This window comes from Lissotriton helveticus, chromosome 5_1 (assembly GCF_964261635.1).
Source record: "Lissotriton helveticus chromosome 5_1, aLisHel1.1, whole genome shotgun sequence".
Classification (NCBI taxonomy): Eukaryota; Metazoa; Chordata; class Amphibia; order Caudata; family Salamandridae; genus Lissotriton; species Lissotriton helveticus.
Window position 1 is genome coordinate 127330882 of NC_136065.1, and position 20289 is coordinate 127351170.

Consider the following 20289-nt stretch of genomic DNA (forward strand, 5'->3'; position numbering starts at 1 on the left):
CTTTAGACATTGGTGAGTAATAAGCTATGCAAAATTTAAAATGTGAAGCATTTACACAAGTTTGATAAGATTTGGGGATGCTCCAAAGAAAGTTCTGCTCTCACTGTAATGTTCTTGAATTAATCCAATATTAAACTCTCCATATTAAATAAAGCGTAGCTGAGAAGTCCTGTCCACAATGTAGCTTAAAGTTTTAAATTCATGTGCCACACAACGCAGCAGCCAACACTATGAGAAAAGCTCCCTCGTGACTTCTCTATTTTGTCAAATGATTCACATTCTGAATTCCAACATGGGCAAAACCAAATTCCAGAAACATACTTTTTACTTTCTCATTTTTTTATTTAGCTATTTTTTTCATTAGTACTTTTTTTTACATATAATTTTCAACATAAAACTATCAAAAACACATAAATTTCATCAGAGATCTATAAAACAAATTATTTTCTACACTGCAGTCCATTTATTCCTAGGTAGAGAACCGACACAACCAAACCGCTCACTCATACCTCATACACATTCCAATCCAAAAACAAACTATCTGTACAAGTTCACACATTTAGTTGATTTTCATCTATTGTCAAGTTCAGGGTCACTACATTCAGTAAAATAAAAAATAAAAAAATAAAAATCGCTGAAGCGCGGAAACGAAAAACTCCCTGAAATGCTGCTGGCCAGTGTGTCTCGTGAAGGACGAGCCGGATAGTGAAGGAAGGTGGTTAAATTCTTGCAGCGAATACAAAGGATTGGTTGGAGCAGGCTAACCCAGCATTCATTTTGAGGCCGGGGACCTGTGCCTACAATCCCTCATCTGTTTTACAGTGCTGGCTCTGAAGTGCGCATGTTGGATAGACCGAGGCCAAGTCTGGGATCAAGACACTCAGACCTCCATTCAGAGGTCTGTACTTTCTGCACATTATGCAATTCTGCGAGGAACTTCATCCCGCCCAAACTCTTAGATCACGTTCATTCATCCTGCGTTTCCGGACTCTCGATTCTAGAGCATTCACTGGTCTTTCTTGCAATCCTGACGCGTTCAGTGTAGCCCTGTGGGCAAGGGCTTGTATAAAATAAATTACAGGCAATTGTTTTCAGGCACTGTATTCAGAAGTCCTGATGATCCTATATCCTTCGGTTAAGGATCGAAACACCGTCGACAAAGTTGTCAACCTTATACACAGTGATTCTTATATGTAATGTGTAAATGTGACCTTTTCATAATTGTGGTTTACTCTATTGCGTATTACTTTATAGAAACAACTGCAAACTGCCCGAGTCTTTCACTCAGTCTGGTTGATATGTGGGTTCATGGATACAGGCTGGTATCCCACTGTTCACTCGCATTTTTGTTTTATTCTATTATTTTGCATATTAAAATCGCCTTTGTCTGGCTGGATATCTGCTAAAATATAGTACTTATTGAGGCTATATTTATTGCAAACACATTCTCCACTAACTCAGGGACCCCCCTGTCTCTTAAAACATGGGCTGGCGGCACACACGGTAATGACCATTTTATTAATCTGCGTGTACCTGCGGAGCTCGCATTAGGCATGGAGACGCACCTCCAACCGTTAGGAGGAACAGTCTCTGGGCCCCATTCAGGGAACAAGTCGTAAAAAAAAAAAATAATAATTTAAAGAGTGGACGCTGTCACCAGAAGTGACGCCACGACTGGAAGTGACGTCACGAAAGGTGCCGAGCTCCTCGTCCCAGAGAGGCCAAAGAGTGAAGTCCAGCTGTTTGGCGGGGGGGGGGGGGAATGGCGTCCCCCAGTAAAATAAGTGGGGGGGACGCCATTCACCCGCGTGGTACCCAGACTCGAGCCCTGGCCCCACTCAAATGTCCTGTAGGATCATTTAAGAGAAGTTTCTGTCCCACTGGTGCAGGAATAAATCTGACCACAATAGAATAAGAGGTAAAAAACGTTTTTCTGAAAAGGGACTTTAATTCAGCAGGGAGACAGACCTTGGTTGCACCCCACAAACACATGGAGCCCCTCACCATCGCCACCTGCTGTACACTCAGCAGAATGCACACCAGCCGGGACCTGGGAGAGGGATCAGTAGTCCTACTTTTATTTCCATTGAGTTTCATAGACTCCAGACTTGCCAATCCACTGAACTGGTGAAGATCACTGTATTAGCTGCCCGAGTCCTATGCCAGTCTGACATAAAAAAAGGACTAATCAGCTGTCGGTTAGTGGAGACCAGAACAGTGCAGGAGCGGGCAGAGGGTCCCGGTGCCCTGAAACTACTGCTAGTGGCGCCCACCGGCACTAATTACCAACTCACTGGTGGGTCTTTTCTGATTATAGGAAATTAGCTGTATAATGAGGTCTTAGCAGCCTCCTCCATGCAATGGTCACTGCTAGGCTCCTCAACCCGATGCCCCAAACCGCCCCCTCTCCCCCACCCACCCCCCTCGCTTGCTATTTCAACCCTTCCCCCATCACGGCCTCTGCTAAATACAGGAATTGCAAGATAGGCAGACAGACAATGCCAGCCTTTGTGGATTTAAATACTTATGCCATGTTGGTGGGGGTGCCATTACTTTATTCGACACAAGAAAATGGGGCTTAGGACCAGACATTAATGAATCCGCTATTTTCTATGCATGCTAGAATGATAATGGATTATGGCAGTTAATGCATTTCCATAGTGGAATGGGGCGCCCTCATTTTCAACAATGAAAGTGAAAACCTGCTCTATAAATCCGGATTGATTGCTTTAGCCCTATGTTGGTTGGTCCAGGCAGTGTGCTCTAGTTGCAAGCCAGGCAGCCAGGCTGAGTGTTTCCCAGTGCTGGCGGCTTTTCTAGGGTTGCAGGAGAGGGAATGCACGGCTATCGCAGGAGCAGAAGGGGAAGGTTCCACTTCGAGCTGCTTCTAGACCTGCACCACCTCTACAGCTAGAGGTGGGTTCCTGTTGGTTGCAATGATGGGACTTCCTTCTACACGTGTAACTGTACCCAATGCACCCTGCCCTCATTTCAGCATCCCCTAGCCTCCCTGCCTGGTGGCTGCACCACACCTCAAATTCTTCTCTGTGCACCCAGACAGCAGGAAAAAAACTCAGAAGACTATCACAGTATGAGTCACTGAGTCAAGACACCCATTGTCGGTGACCTCTTTATAGTTTCACCTAAAAAAAGACGAGGTCCCACTTTAAGCATTCAATAACTACTACACAGGGAACTAAACTGCATAGGATTCACGCTGAAATCTCTCCTGTCACCTTCGACCGCCAGCTATGGTCATCCTCATTCACTGCAGCGGTGGTGCAGAGTGTTAGCCTGGTGCTGCCAATGTAGCCCCCTACACCCGCCACCCCACCCCCCCACCCCCCCCGTTAGAAAATATGAATAAGTCCTGGTTCCTCTTGGATGTTCATATTTACAGGTCTCACATTAGGGGATTAACCCAAAGAAGGAAAAGTTGGTTTCACCATGTATCACTGCTCACTTGCCTGGCCAACAAGTTACTCGGCCATACACTCACTCATCCATATAGTCACACACCCAAACAATACAAAAATGAAAACTTTCAAACAAAACTCCTGCCATTGCCTACTCATTCACCCCTATCCCATTCACGAAAACAATTCCAAGTCAACTCTACTGCACTCACCCGCTTACATAAACACAAATAAGCACATGTTCTGCACAAGACTTTCTGGTGCGGCTTCCAGAAAAGACACCCTGAACGAATCCTCCAGAACACGTCAGCGGTGTACTCAGAATGAAGTATCACTATTCCAGAAGAGGCATCGAGAACTTAAGATTGTCCCACATGAACCCATCCAAGAAGAGGACACACTTTTATTAGTGAAAGACATACTAAACCGAGGAAATGTGCCTTTTCTTACCATTTACTATTTTTTTTTTTTTTTTTTTTTTTTGAGTGGGGAGGTTTGAGCAAGATCAAAAAGAGTGACCAGTGACAGGTCATAGTCCACTGTTCTAGGTTAGGATCGCAACTTATGAAAAGCATATAACAAAAGCAAAAATCCACAGAGCTATCCACATAAAATGCAATTCTGCGACCAGCATAGGACTGGTTCTTTCTCCTTGCTTCCTACAAAACTCTGATCTCTCTCCAGCAGGAACATGAATCAGCAGAGTTCACTTAACATTGTTCTTATAAACCCAGAAGTTGTTTCTAAACACAGTGCCCCCCCAATGCCAGTCTGACCCCACGCTAGTTACCTGCACTGGGCCACCTCCAAGCTCCTCGTCCAGCTGCGCGCTCAGGAACGCGGACACAGTGATCTCGTCCCTAGTAGAGCTCGCCCCTTGCCTGAAGGAAGAGACTATTTGAGTTCCAACCATCAAAACAACAGTACACATCATGCATCACAGACCACAATACAGCACATATCCGGGCTCTTAAAATGTGCACTTCTGAGTTCAGTAAGAACTTCTCCATGGAAAGATGCAGGGTTGAGTGTCCCCTGAAAGCTTTCAAACCCAAGAACCTCTATGAACGCACCTCTATGCAAGGAGCTCTCGCACAGAGGTAGCAGCCTCTCGCTGGAAGATAACGTCTAAGCTTGACGCTCCACCGTGTGGCCATAATGGGATCTGCAGGGCCGAGTGATTTGCACAGGGAGAGCCCCCTTGAAGGACAAGCTGTGGGGCACTGAGGCAGCATCAAACAATGCGGAGATGCTAAAACAAGAAGTTCTAAAGCTTAGGTAGATTATGCGGATTACTTTATGGTCGTGCAGTAACCTACTGTACTTGTAAAGGGGCAACTGGCCTTTGTTAGACAGAATGATCATAGATGGAATTTTAGTTTATAAAATTTGTAGGTGCATGCTTAAAAGGTATATTGTGACTTGGGGCCTAATGGCAAGCACCGGTGACGCAACGCAATGTGATGGGGCACCCCAGTATAATGTGAAGAGGGGCCACAGAGTTTACCATATCTCACAGAAATGCACTGTCCTCTGTCTGGGTGGTCTCCCTGAAGGACTGAGATACACCCGCGGCAGCCATGATCCTTAAACTCCCCTGAATTGGAACGACACTCACCATGTGTAGATAATCTGTCCTCTCTTTGCGCCGTGGCTGTAATCATACAGAATAATGTAGCTGTCTCCGCCATAGAACTGGCCGTAGAGGGATGGGTCCACCGGCGCCTTCTCAGAACCTTCAATACGCCAGATCTGGAGGGGAGAAAAAGAAAAACACATGAGGGAAAAGTACAAAACATGCAAAATATGCTAATAAAGCTAAAACTGTGCAAATGAACAGTTCCTATATTCTTCAGTTCATGGCTCTGCACTGAAACACTGGTGGAAAGTAGTGTTCAGTTTTATTCGGTTTCAACCGAAACGTATCACAGTGCGAAAATGGATCATGAATAATAACCCTGTCTGCTGTATTTGCTCCAGCCAAACAAGATTTACCCGTTTTAAGTTCAATGCGCTACTCCAATGTCTGCCGATTCACCAAGGCACATTTCATTCAGCACAGAATGCCTCGCCGAATGAGCGCGCTGTATGTCTATTCCAGCCAAGACCGCTCACTGGTAAACTGCAGAACACCCCACTGCTTTGCCTGTTGCCAGCCTCCTTTTAAACACATTCTTTAGAACCCCATTTTAAGGCTGTAGAGGCCCAAGCTCACTTCTCTGGGGTAGCCCAGGGCTGGACCGGCCTTTCACTCCACTGGACTTTTACCCAGTCGTTGAAGCCGTGGCATGCCGGGTTTCAGTGCCCAGGGACGCTGCTGGCGCCCCTGTCGCTAACCCCAGCTCTTCAGGTTTAATCGCATTAGGCATATGGAGGCTTCAAGCAACAAAGAGCGGGAGTTTGAGAAAAGATCAAGGAGGGGGGGGGGGAGAATGGATTGAAACCGATGTAGAGCAAGAAGAGGAAAGGAACACAGCTTGTTTGAGCACTTTTCCAGGGCAGCTCTTGGTTTTCCTGTCCGGTCTAACTCTGGTAATGCTCATTCCTTTGAACGTTCAGGAGCAATCATATGTCCGCAGTGGGGTCTACATGCAGAGTGCAGCAGGAATACTCTGTGCCTTGCTCACTTGGAACTGATCTGCCAACTCAAGAACTCCAGCACGCCCGTCACGTCGATCCATAGGGTATGTTGCATGAGTTACATCAGAGAAACGTAAATCATAAAAACTGTTGTAATGGTCAATCTACAGAGCTTTGCACTATTCATAGTTTTCTTGGACAGAGCAAGTCAATATGGTAGAATACATTGTAAGTTAATATTAGAAAAAGCAATGGTAAAAGAGTACAGCTACTTCTCTAACATCCACATTACAAGTTCCAGCAAAAGTCCAGGAGCCTGTATTTATTTATTTATTTTATTTATTCAAAGTTTTATATAGCGCGAACATGATCCTTACAGATATCAGAGCGCTTCACAAAGACAGGGAAGGGGCAGTAGGAGTAAACAGAGATAATGGGAACAGTATAAAAGTTAACAACATGGTAATAACATGGATAATAAAAACATACATAAAACCAATACATATACAATCAGGTAAGGAAGTAATATAGAACAGCACAAGTCATTGATCCCACTACAACGGTGTACAGGTGGATCAGTAAACCAGCGTGTATCATATCTTGGTCGGTAGTAAGAGAGTATCATAGTAGTGCCCCCAACAAGTCGAGTATAGTGCCAGGGGATAGGCTGAGCAGTGGTACAAAGCAATGCAGAGTCTCTGAACCAACATCTGTAGTGATCAGGAGATCTTGGCCAGAAGGATTGTTTTCACCTCTTTCTTGAAGAGTGCAGTGGAGGTGATTAGCCTGGTTTCAGGAGGGAGCGCATTCCAGATCCTGGGTGCCATTCCTGAGAAGGAGCGTTTGTAAGTTTTCACTTTCCGGAATCTACGAGGTTTCATGAGTAGATTTTTTGTACTCCTATTGGATCTCGAACCTCCGGATATAGATAGCTTTTGAGCGAGGTAGTTGGGTGCCTTGTGGTGCACGGCCGAGTGTCATAGTTGCAATTTTTAGCTGTATTCTGGCTTCAAAAGGCAGCCATTTTAGAGACTTTAAGTCTGGGGATATGTGCGAATGCTTTCTAGAGCCTGTAATGAGTCTCGCGGCAGCGTTCAGGGAGGCTCTTAAGGGTGCTGTTGTGGATAGTGGGAGACCGCTGAGGGTCGCAATTCCGTAGTCTATTCGAGGGATGACTAAAGCTTGTACAGCAGTTTGGAAGTCTTTGGCCGGGAGGAAGGGTTTAATTTTCCTCAGCGTGTTAATTTGGAAATTAGCTGCTTTGCTGACGTGCTGCTGCATGTCGAGCTTGGCGTCGAGTGTGATGCCTAGGGATTTCGCCGAGTCCACGATGGTAGGTTGGACATTGAGTGCTGTTAGGTTGTTGAGCCAGGTTTGGGTGGTGGAGATTTTCGCCGGGGGTGAGATGAGTAGGAACTCAGTTTTCAGAGCATTTAGTTTGAGGTGATTATCGGCCAGCCAAGATTGGGTGTTAATAAGCGTGGAATTCAGATGTTTGATATCTTCCGGGGATTGTAACTTTAGGTAGAGTTGTGTGTCATCAGCGTACATATGGAATTGAACATTGGATGCTTGAAGCAAGGTGGCGAGGGGTTCCATAACGAGGTTGAACAGTGTAGGGGAGAGGGTGGATCCTTGTGGAACCCCTAGATCTGCAGGCACAGGTGTAGATAGTACATTGTCGATCTTGAACCTCTGAGACCGGTTGGGAAGGAAAGACGAAAACCATTTGAGAACAGTTCCCGATAGCCCCATTCTAGTACTTAGCAGCTCCAGCAAGTTCTCATGTTTGACCGTGTCAAATGCTGACGAGAGATCAAGAAGGATGAGGAGGCAGGACTCATTGCGATCCAGAATTTGGAGGGCGTCAATTATGTGTGTCATAGCTGTTTCCGTGCTATGTTTCGCTCTGAAGCCTGATTGATGAGGGTTGAGGAGGTCAAATTGATCAATGTGTTTTGTTAGTTGGAGTTGGACACATTTCTCCAGCAATTTGGCCAGGGTGGGGATATTGGTGATGGGCCGATAGTTGTTTAGGTCAGACGGATCAGCTGTAGGTTTCTTGAGTATAGGCGTGACTTGCCCCACCTTAAGGGAGTCTGGAATGTGTCCTTGTTGCAAAGAGCTGTTGATGATCTTGGTCCAGAGAGGGAGGAGCAAGGGGATAAAGTCTTTTACAGCATTAGCAGGTAGAGGGTCTGTGAGGTGATTAGAGGGCTTCAAGGTGCAGAGTAGTTTGTGTATAGCTTCTTCCGAATAGGTATCGAAGTACTGCCAGGATGCCTTGTTTTTAGGTTGAGTGTCTGCCATTCTGGTGTAGTTGGAGTATCGGTTTACATCCATGATGAGGTCATTTATGTTGTCAGTCTTATGCTTGAAGAAAGCAGAGAAGGCTTCACAGTGTGGGGTGTCATTTGTTGTGCTATTTGTGTGGGTTGTGCCTTTGTTTGGGTCTTGATTAGCTCGAACAGCTTTCTTGGCCTATTCTTCGCTTGGTCCAACTGGCGGCTGAAGAAGTCCGACTGTGCGCTTTATTTTCCTAAAGTAGGCATTTCTCTTGTTCTTAAGCTTTTTGAGATGCAGTGCTGAAGGGTCTGATCTCCAGGTGCGCTCTGCCATTCGCATATTACGCCTTTCGTCATTGAGTCTGTCATCATACCAGGGGTTAGAAATTTTGGTGGAGACTCTCTTCAGTTGCAGAGGGGCGACTTCATTGACTATTGTATTCATAGAGTCAAGGTAGTGGTCAGTCAGTGATTGAACATCTGAGGCACCTGAAGGGGGAAGGAGGAGGTTGCCGATGTGGGGAGGTAGGGTGGAGGGGTTAAGATTCTTCAAATCCCTTTTCCATGTTTTGGATTTGATTGGTTGAGTAGGGTTAGGTTTAACTTTTTCGTTGATAAAGAAGGTGATAATGTGGTGATCTGACCAATCGCAGGGTAGAATCGCCTCCAGTTGAATAGCGTTCTTTGGCAATGATGAGATCGAGTATCGCGCCTTTGTCGTGTGTTGGTTTATCGCATAATTGGGTGAGGTCAAGCGCATTGAGGAAAGTTTTGAGACTATTCACCACGGTGTCTTTCTGATCGTTCCAGTGGAGATTGAAGTCACCCAGGTAGACTTGAGTGGTCTGCCGACCGGCATTGGAAGTGATCAGGTCCATGACTTGTTGGGTGAATATGAGATTGTCACCAGGCGGGTGATAGATGAGATGTAGAGTACAGACTTGTTTGCCCTCACTGGTGATGTCTAGGCAGAGGAGTTCACAGGAGGAAAGGGAGGGGGAGGGGACTTGAGTAACGGAGAGGTTGCTCTTAAAAGTGCATGCAATTCCACCGCCCGTCTTGCCAGTAGACCTGTCCAGCCTAATGATGTGATAATTGGGGGGGGGGGGGGGGGGGGGGACTAGTATGTCCATAATCGGGGTAGAGGCTTCAGTGAGTCACGTTTCCGTTAGAATGGCTAGGTCTAGCTCCCTATTTGAGACAAGATCCGCGATGTCGGTGGAATGTCTCTGGGCCGATCTGCAGTTTAGTAGGATGCATTTGAGTTTGGGAGAGAGAAGGGTGGTCGAGCTATCTAGTGTGAGGGAAACTTTCCTGAGGTTGGTAGGGACGGAGCCTCTGTTGAGTGTTGGGAGCCTCAGAGGGTTTGTGGGAATTGTGGGTATGGGGATGTGCGAATTGGAAAAGCCTTTTACCGGACCTGGGCCATAAGAGCGTAGGAGAGAGCAAAGGTAGTGGTCCGCCAAGGGGCTGAGAACACGACGGGGGCGGTGGGAATTATTGCGAACGGGGATAGTAGACCATTGCTGGTGTCGTCGGGGGCGAGTGTATGTAGGAAGGGTGCGTCGTTTGTAGGGTAGTGGGATGGTGGGAGGTAGACTGGGCTGTGAGGAGAGAAGGTCTTTGATTGCGTGGACGTCTTTTTTGATTTGTAAAATTTCCTCTTTGACTTGTTGGAGTGTGGATAAAGTCAGGTCAGGAGGGTTGCTGAGGTGTTCCGCGGTGCTAATGAGTGGGATGGTATTCAAGGTGTGGACGTGTTTGTGGGCGAGGGGTGTGAGTGGTGAAGGTGAGGCAGGCGGTGAGTGGGAAGCATAGGTAGTGACTTCAGTGGGAGACGGTACAGGTGAGTAGAAGAGTGAGTGAAGGTTGAAGACAGTGGGGGAGACAGGAGGGTAGTGAGGGCTAAGAATAGGAGGTGGGAGAGAGGGGGGTGCTAGGGTAAGGGAGGAGGTTTGTTCTGTATCTTGTGTTGGGAGGGGGATGGCGTTGTGAGTGGGAGTTGGGAGGGAGCAGGGAAGGGAGAGGTGTCTGCCGTGGGGGGGATGGGGTGGATGGGTGGATAAACTCCGAGTGATGGTGTGTGCAGATGTAGGCGTGTTGTGGGTGGGAGTTGTTGTGTCGGGTGTGAGAGACACGTGGGTGGGAGTGGAGATGGGGAGGGAGAGGTGTCTGTCGAGGGGGGATGGGAGGGGGGGTGGATAAACTTTGGGTGGTGGCTTGTTCAAATGGTGGTGTGTTGTGGGTGGGGGATGTTCTGTCCGGGGGGAGAGGGATGGAGGGGGTGTGGGTGGGGATAAGAAGGGTCATGTTAGAGGGGCTGCTAGTATGTGCGGTGGAGATATTTGTGACTGTCCTTGGGGAGTGGCGGGCGTTAACAGCAGGTGGGCCATTTACTGGGGTGCTGGGGGTAGAGGTGTAGTAGGTGGTGGCTGCGAGGTCAGGGGGAAATAGTGCTGGCGGAGTTCTGGGTCCGCAGCTTGGAGAGGTGCTCTTTGAACTTGGGGAACAGGTTGTCTAGTATTTCCAGGTTCTTGTCCGTGGATTGGATCAGGACAATCCAGTTATTGTAGATTGTAATGGTAGACCTGCCAGGGAAGAGGTGGGAAGGTGTGATGGTGAGAATTAAGCCATGGGTTGTTTTCCTGGTGGTGGAGACTGAGTAGAGATAGGAAAGTTTTTCTCCATTGGGCTCTGCGTGAGGTGTGGAAGATGATATCAGTATTCAGGGCTCCATTGCCCGATGAGAAGTAGGTGTCAGCAAAGGGTGTTTCCGGGTGCGACCTCAAGAAGTTGTGTTTAAAACGTTTAGTGGCATTTTTGGGTGGAGGGGTAGTTAATTCTAAGTGTGCTTGCCGTTGAGCTCCATTTTAGAGAGGCTGTGGTGTTAGGTGTATGAACTAGGGCGATAGTACAAACTGTCAGCCGCTAGTTACAGGGCCAAGGAAGACACTAGTGAGTGGGCAAAGATATAAGAGGTAGAAGTCAGTGTGATCCCCGAACAGCCAGTGCGTGGGAGCATCTTACCAAATGTATCCTATTATACAAGGTAGCAGTCAGCTTACACCGTGTGACCAACTATGCGAGGTAAGGCCTATTAGGTGGAAGCTAAGTTACATATCAGAGTGTACAAGGTAGCAGCAGTGTAGTCTAGGCTTAGAAAGTGGCTGGGCGCAGCTTGCCTGACAGAGCGAATTGAATGAGGTAGTAATAATCAGTGCAATATCGTGACGTAGCTTACAATGAAAAACCACCAATAAGTAAATAAATGCGGTAGCGGACAGTGGATGATGGGGATAGAGGTGAGATATGTGCAGCTTGCCGCATATAAAATACAGGCTAGAATAGGGCTAAACTACTAATGAGTTACTAAATCCCATAAATGAGGTAGCAATCAGTGCGCGGTCGGTGAGGAAAGGAGAAAATGGGTGTAGGTTACATAAGGTGTAGAATACCAATAGTAATATAATACTGCAGTAAAAGGCTGACACTTAAGCACATCAAGAACACCAGGTTACATAAAGTGCAGAATACCAATAGTAATATAACACTGCAATAAGAGGCAGGCACTTAAGCACACAAAGATTTCAATACAGAGCTATGTAAAGTCTGTGGTACCGATAGTAAATGATAGCTAGAAAGACTAGTCCATGATGGCCGCCAATGAGAGAGAGAGTAGTCTAAAAATGGCCGCCAAGTAGGGAGGATAGAATCATTAGTCCTCTTTTAGTTGTTGCTGTTTTCATAGGAGGGAAGAGCAGTTTCACATTCTATTCTGGCTGGCTCAGGATCTTGCATGCCATGGGGAGTCTTATCTCAGTTTTGTTATCTTAAGTGGAGCTGCTGAGGGGCCTCGTGGGTTCAGGCAGTACAGGAGGGCATTAAATGCTCAGTATGCGTTCATGCTTTGACCTCTACGTAAATGGTCATCAACCAAGCATTGGCAAAACAAATAGAGCTCCCATAGGCAAGACCCATTGGCTTTGTGGGGGGGGGGGGGAGGGGGGGGGCATTGATTAGAGTAGTATTTTGTGGAGGCTTCACAACCAGCTGCGGCATGTGCAGTTAAGTGGTGAGGCAGGATTTCGATAAGGGAAAATAATTTAATTTACCCTCGTCATCCACCATCGAAATTCCCCAACCAGGCACCCACTGCTCTTAACTGCATGGGCCACGGCTGGGCCCAACATTGTGTGTGGCAGCACTATGTGGTGTTGAGTGCCATTGTGCGGCATCGAATCATGTGGTGTGGAGTCATGGGATGTGGAATTGTGTGAACTGGAATTGTGTAGCATTGCATGGTACGGAAAGATGCCAGTTACTAGTGAATTGCTCTGTAGGGCTTTAAAGCCTTGTGCTATATAAATACAACTTTAGTCCAATATGGTACCAATTATCTTGACCTACGAACTATGTAAACCTCTGATCTAATGCATCAGCTGGTTAGTATGTACAACACTTCTGTGAGAACATATCGTACTTGTTGGGGATGAAGGAGCTAGGGGACGGCAGAGTTGTGGAGCTATAAATGGGAAAAGCATTTTCCAAACAGCAGTAGCTGATGTACTGGTACCCGATCAGGATAGAGAATGATAGTGAGTAACCATCACCTGGTTAGAGGCCGTAAACACAACACACTGTAGAAGTTTTAACACCTTGCATGCTGATGACAGCCTCCGGCTGTCATGCATCACGGTGGGCGTGTGCTGATGACGGCTGGGGGCCGTCATGAACCCGCCCACTCATTAAAACGACCGCACAGTTGCAGAATCGCGGCCGCACCCAAGGGGTTAAACCAAAGATTCCAGATTTGAAAAATCGGACAGAGCACTATGACGACTGACAGTGGGTGGAGTTGGGAGGGGGGCATGGGAGGATGAAGCATTCTGGATAAGGTGAGGGTGTTCGGGAAAGAAGAAATAGCGCCTTAATCACAGCGCAAACAGCAGATGGACACTAATTGTGATGAATCAATCTGTGCTTGGTCCATGTGCCACGGAAAGAAAAGGGACACCCAGCACACTAACCAATTAGGAAGCAGTAAAGAAGAGAGACAAAGATGCCAGCGACTGGAAAGAAAGGGGCAGGCATGAAGCTCTACATTAGAAACAAGACCCATTGCCGCGACTGCACATGCGCAGTCACCAAGCAGGACCTAAAAATGAGCCGATAGGAACACTGGTAGCAGGCGATTAATAGATTAACTGGAATTGTAATTAGAGTATGGTTGTTTCAAAAATTAACAACCAAAAGTGTCAATTCCAGCAGGTGTGAATACCTATTTGAACAGATGAAAACAACCCCCACTTTCCGCACTCTGCCACTAGATGGCAGAATATGCAAAGCACATGACTGTAGACCATATTCTTGCTAACACAACAGCATCTTTAAGCAGCACTGCTGCCAAGTTCCAGACTTGTGACTTTATAGTTTTTTCCATGTACTATTAAACTTGATCTACCAGGATCCTACAAATTAATTTGAAAAAATCATTTGGTTTCCGAAAATTTCATTGAATCGATCTGCACGTTCCCAAATCTTTACATGACAGATGTCAGGGAGCGGATACAATTAAGCTCGTTGGAGACTTCAGTGGCATGGGAAGGAGTTTGTCGGAAAATAGTCAGCGCTGCAGGTATGTTTGTGGTTCCACGTTGAAACAGGCTGAAAAAAATAGAGGACTCAAATACGTAGACCTAAAATTGTGTAAAAAGTGTACATTTTATTTAATTAAGAGGGTTATTTATGCCTGTGGATTTCCGGATATAAACACGCGATCCACAAGTCACCTGACCCGGATGTCAGGTTGTTTTCACGGGTTACCAAATTGTTTTATTAACTTATCCCAGAAATAAAACAAAAGTTAGCCCACTGGCAGTCGCTCAAGTTAAAAATAAGTTAAGCCGCGAGCCACCATATCCTCCTACCAAACTTAGGATCTGCCCCAACTTAAACCTACGAGGGCCAAAATGTGCCTTTTCATAATTGTCCGCATTTTAAAATGAGTTTGTAGAAAATAAAAAACTCAAAAAAACCGGCTCAGGAAACAAGTGTTGGGAGTATTTCTTGTACTGCATTGCCACCAAGTGGAATATTACCAAATTGCAGTTCCCTTTATTGTAATAGTTGTTCTATATAACGCTTACTTACTACACTGATAATGAATTGGAGCACTTTATGGGGGGTGATATGTTACGCCAGAACCAAAAGGTTAGTGATTAATCTTGTACTTCTTGCTGGCTTTTGGCATTAGTTTTGTGCTCTCAGCGTACCGTTCCATGCATTTTTTCAGTTTCTTTTTGGCAGATTTCGTAAGTAAGAGGTATTCTTGTGAATGAATGCAAATGGAAAGTGGGATCAGCAGATCGGTTCGAGCAGTCCTGCCAAGCGTCACACAATAGGTGTGACGCTCACGCATTTCAGTGCGGTGATTCGCATCACTGCACTGAAATGCATTGTCACGCATTTTCCACCTGTGCCAGGGAGCTACTGTGCCCAGGCTCTCAGCCTCTCTGCTGTTCTGAGAGGTGCTGTTCAGCCCGGGTCGAGTGCCTAAACAGTTAATCAGACTGCCGCAGCTCTCAGCTCTGTAGTGGCTGAGAGCGGCGCGCTACAATGTATCAGTCTCTGCCAGCCTGGAGCTGCCTGGTCCGACTCCTGTTGCCCTGGAAAGTAAAATCAGAGCTGTCAATCACAGTGTGGCTGGGATTAAATCCGGATGTGCCGGCCATGTCCGGAGGAACAGGAAGAAGTGCAGAAGCGGTGGGGGAATAGAGAGTGCAGGCTGCAGACGCTGTCTCTCTCAGCTTTGGCCCCCCGCCGCGGCGCCTGCGCCCGGCCCAGCTAAAACACTGCGGCAGGCTGCAGCCAGCTGCACCAATGTCACCTCCTGGCAGCTCAGCTGAGCCGGTGAGTCAGCTCTCTGGACACCAGGAGACTGAGCGCGGCCGCTCCGGGCCCCCGGGGCCTGGCCGGTGGCGGCCGAGGAGTGGAGTCAGTCGTTGGCGCGTCGAGGAGTGTGGACAGAGCTGAGAAGCCTCCTGGATGAAGACAGGAGCCGGCACCACTGGCAGTGTGTCAGAGTCAGGGCAAGTGCACATGGGCCGCCGGGGGTCATCATAGGCAGCCGCAGGTCGACACTTCACTAACAAGTAAGTGTCAGTCACTGTCAGTGTCCAAACTGCGCACGCGACGCCGGCCGGTGTCACTAGGTTTTAATTATGTTAAGCGTCACGCCGACAGTTACCCGGGGGTGTCAGAGCGCTTCACAATAGCAACAAACAGTACTGATACATGAGGAGAAAATTATTTATGAGACAACAAATTCCAAAAACCAAACGTTAAGTTACATGAGGCAAACGTGACAATCGTGAGCAAACAAAAAACAAGAGCTAGCAAACGGTGCATTACAGGAAGAAATAACAAACGTTATGTAGGCAATGGAGGCACTGGTGCAAGTGGCTAAAGCAAACAATATGTAGGAGGTAGCAACCAGTGTTAGAAGAGAAAAGTGACACTCCGCAACTTAAGAGCTCAGAGCTGTTAACTTCTTATTGTAGCCGCTTGCCTACGATGACTCCGACTCCTCAAGGCCCAGGCTAGGGGTCCCTATCTTGTTGCTAAGCAGTGACACCTGTTTTAACTTTATTCGGGCTCCTCTGCTCACAGATCCTGGGGCATGGACAGTCTCAGACACCACATGAGCGAGGCCTTGGGGTCAAGTTTCTAAGCAATAGCCCGGCCGCATGATCATTTAAAGGGAGGAGGAGAGGCCCTACCTGCCCCCACCAGCACAACGCAGATAGCCAGCCAGGCAGGTTCGCTTTCAGTTCAGCCTGCCCGGCCTCACATCCTGTTTAAGCTGGTGGGCCAACTCCCACCACGAGAGAGGCCCCGAAGTGATGGTGCATGACCATGCTCCAACTGCTGCATCATTAGTAAGGAGGAGCCAGAGGCCTTACCCGTTCCTTACAGTACAGTTATGTTACAGGAGGGAGCACTAGGGTTAGTGCCCTTCCATTTCTGGTGCTCTGCAGCAGTTTCAAGAACTTCTTGTTGCTCATATGGCTGTAATTTCTGATATTTAGAAGTTTCCCTCATCTTCATTGGATGATTTTAGCTCCCGAGAAAGTGTCACTCATAGTTGTTGAAATGTCACTCATAATTTCACTGAAATTATGAAAATGTCACACATGGCAATAATCTGAAACCTTGGCAGCTATGTTCGAGGAGGTCAGATATTGTTGAAATGTAATGCAGGATTACTGAGAAAGAGTTTGAGATTCATTTAGAGAGGTATGGGCATTTTTCAGAAATCTAGTAGACCACAAGGCAGACAGGCAATCAACAGAGTAGGCTACATCCAGAGAAACTAAGGCATGCAAAGGATGGAGGCCTTTGAGGCTGCACGTAACTATGGATGTAGAAACTAAATACACATTTTGATGGTGGCCAGCTGTGGGCAGGTGATGGTGGCCAGCTGCTGTGAGTGACTGCAACTTTGGCTGTTCCGTTTGGTTTAAAAGACTATTGAGCAGTTTGTCCTTTGAGGGGTCCTTCTGTTATTCAAGAGTTTGAAACAGAAGCATGGGTGGCTTGTTTGTTGTTGCATCTGAGTCAACCCCAAATACATTAGGGGGGTAAGCACAATCACTTTACAAAGGGTCCCTCATGGGCACCTTTTAAATGGACCATGTTGGGAATAACCAGGCCTTCCCAATTCCTCTGAATTCCAAGTGATTCTCAGTGGTTCTAATCTTTGCAGGTAGGAAATATCGTTGTATGATTGCTGGAACCGAGAAATCGGCTACTTGTTTACCAAAAGATGGAGCAAAAATGTATGGAAAGTAATAGTTTGTGAGAAATGCTACCGCTCGTGAAAGATCTCAGGGATAACAATGTAACATTAATGATTCAGTCACAAAGAGGATATCAAAGCCATCAAGGAACAGAGGGCTCCGGATATTCTTATGGGTGGTGTAATCTTTTCAGCTAAAGAAAAAAGAAAGTTGCAATCTTGTGGCTTGCATTTATCTATACTAATATAATAAAGAGAGCCCAGACCTTTGAGGCGGGTAAGCTGAAGAACTACAGCACCAATCGGAACACCCAATACAGCATTGCAAACTACAGTATCAGCAGATGGTCATAGGCTATACAGCAGCTCAACTTATACATTAGAAGGGGAAAAGAGCATTTTGTGAAAACTAGTCTGTTGTGGGATTCGGCAAAAGAGAAGCGGTCTGTGTGGGACTAGCATTCCAATACGAGCGGGTGAGTCCTTTAGCATTGTTGTGAACGTTGACGCGATGTTGTGCGTCTAAGTGGCGTCGGCTGGAGCAGCCAAACACGTTCGGGGATGGAGCGAACACACATTTGAATATTGCAGGGCATAGGCTGGAGCGGCCAAACACTCTGGAGTGCCCAAACACGTTCGCGGCTGGAGCGTGTTAAGGTACAGTGGCGTCAGCTACAGCATGCCCGGACAACTTGGGACGGGCTGCTAGTATATGGTAAAGTAGGTACCAGAATGAAAAGAGATGTACGCAAAGGCCAGAGCAGAGGGCTATTTCACAGCCAACAATTGATCCTAGAGAAGATATCAAACGGCAGTCTTAAAATGATCGATCATTTAGTGTCAATAGTAACATAGTTTCCGATCTCATCCCCTTAAAAACTAGCACTATATTTACAACAAAAAACAAGAACCTTATCCACCAAACAATACTATATTTCAGCAACCTTCTTTGCAAACATGTTATTTAAAAATAGAAGGGCTTAACTCATCCGGGCTTAACTCATCCTTTAGTCCCCATATCACTGTTGAAAGTCCAAGATCCCCTCTCTTTTTAACCGGTGGACAAACTAAGTACCTCAGATTACATATATACGTTGTTTTTTATTATTATTACATCTGAGGTAATCACAATCCCAACATTGTGTCATACGGCCACATATTTGTAAAAAGACTTCAGCACTCAAGATTGTGAACACGAATAGTCTGAAGCAGACAGATGCGTCACACATGGTTACAGAGTGCATGGTGAAAGGAAAAGCTACCAGTAGCCAGTATCAGACACTGCTTTGCTGAGTGGGAGAAAATCTGCGAAGCTGCAGCAGCTAAAGTCCTGGTAAGCAATTCCTCGGAATTAACATTACTTGCATGAAAATTGCAATAACACAGGGAACTATGATGCTCCTTCTAAAAAACTTTATTTTAATACACAGCCAATCATTAAAGCTGGTGTGCCCAACATAAGTCCAGGAGGGAGGCTCTAACATTTTCTAAATACTCACATCAAATGTCCTTGCATACATGTACCCACATTTAACGCATATAGGTAACCTGTTGCACAGAAAATCTGGTATGGATCCCGTCCTGCGGGGCCTGCTTTTCAGCAACTGCTCTAAACATTAATGGGTCGAGAAAGAGGTTTAACACAAATACCCCAATGAAATACAACTGGGTCAAAATTGCTCATAAAATGACAAGTGGGATTTTGCAATTTGATGCCAACGAAGATACCCTGTACCAGAGTACCCGTTTGTTTTGGAGAAGTGAAGAAAGTTACTCGGATTAAAAACACTGGACTTCTGCAGGGAGGTGGAGGTACTCTCCCTCACAAAGTAAAAAGTGCAGGTACTCCTTACCTCCCCATTTAAAGAATTGGAGATACGTACGAATCAAGAAAGGGAATAAAACTTAAATGCGGCTTTGTAAGCAATCTTTGCTAAATGAACCCAAAGGAAGCGACGTATGCAGCGACGTATGCAGCGACACATGTACAGCGACCACAAGGTGGCGCTGTGGCCCAAGGGTTGAATTGCGATGCGGCTTTCAATGTTAGCCCTGGAATCAGAAGAAACTTCCATTAGTAATTCTAAAGATTGGTGTCACTACTGAAGCGGGGCACGTGGGACGAGTCCCACAGCTACAACTTAACTCGCTCACCATTTTTCTTTAATTGCGAATCATATGCTGCGCGAAACCCACGGTTGAACATGCGTAGGCCTGGTCCAAAATACTAGAATACATCTTACTAGAATGTTCTTCGTCTCCACTACAGACCGACACCTACAAGAGAGGCTTCTACCTTGCTCCACTCCCTGTACAAATAAGTAGTCAGCGGTGAGTGGCTGTGGCAGGCACCAGTGACTGAAAAGCTCCCACAAGTCTTTGCGTCCACGCCAGTAAGCAAAAGAGCAGCACGCACAGAATGTTGCGCTGGGACTGATAGTGCGTGCAGCAGAGCTGCTGCAGCTGAGAGCAACAGACACGACTGTCTCATCCTTGGCAGGGGGCAGGTGAGGAGCCCTGACAGCTGCTGTGAAGAGCACAACACTGATGCACAAAGATGCAGTGTGCACAGTGCATGCATCCCAACAGCAGTGGCGGCCAGCATGGTGGCGGGTTATGCGCAATGGAAAAAAAAAAAAAGAAAAAAATAACTTACCTTGCCACCAGGTCTTGCATCTCTGGTGCTGCTCTCCTAGTCTTGATGCAAGGAAGAGTAAGCACAGCAGGCTCCCCTGACCAATCACAATGCTGCAATGCATCGGCGTGATTGGTCGGAGGGTCCTGGTTTGACACTTAACCAGGGAATGGGAGCCTGGGCATGTTCTCCACGCAGGCTGTAATGCAGCCTGCATGGAGAACAGGAAAGTGCGCATGACTGGTATGGGTGGGCACAAGAGGGTCGACCAAACAGTCATGTGCACTTAGGAGTAGACAAACCACTCGGACCTTGCCCCGAGTGCAGAGCAGCCCTGACAACCAACCCGCAAAGCAGCACTTTAACATAAAATGATAACTCAAAATGATAACTCAAAAGTTATACTTTTAGGTTTCCATAAGTTTGCACTTCCTAAAAGGAGTAGGGCTACACTTCGCCATAGCGGAGGAGCCGCCACTGCCAGGTCAAGCATACATGGGGCTTGTACCTCACCACCAACTCCCTTTAAATGAGGTAGTGTGTGAATCCAAAAAACAAAAAACGATGTACAGTTCT

At 46.7% G+C, this 20289-nt stretch overlaps 1 protein-coding gene across 5 annotated transcripts in view; it reads right to left on the bottom strand.

The window, feature by feature from the left end:
* The window catches only part of GSN (gelsolin), a 152465-nt gene that overhangs the window by 25880 nt on the left and 106296 nt on the right, over positions 1-20289 (bottom strand). For all 5 annotated transcript variants that reach the window (XM_078641868.1, XM_078641869.1, XM_078641866.1 and 2 more), the window contains exons 10-11: positions 5035-5168; positions 4207-4297 (exon numbers count right to left, since the gene is read on the bottom strand). In XM_078641868.1, the coding sequence (XP_078497994.1) occupies positions 4207-4297; positions 5035-5168 (225 nt within the window). The remainder of the gene's footprint in view (positions 1-4206; positions 4298-5034; positions 5169-20289) is intronic.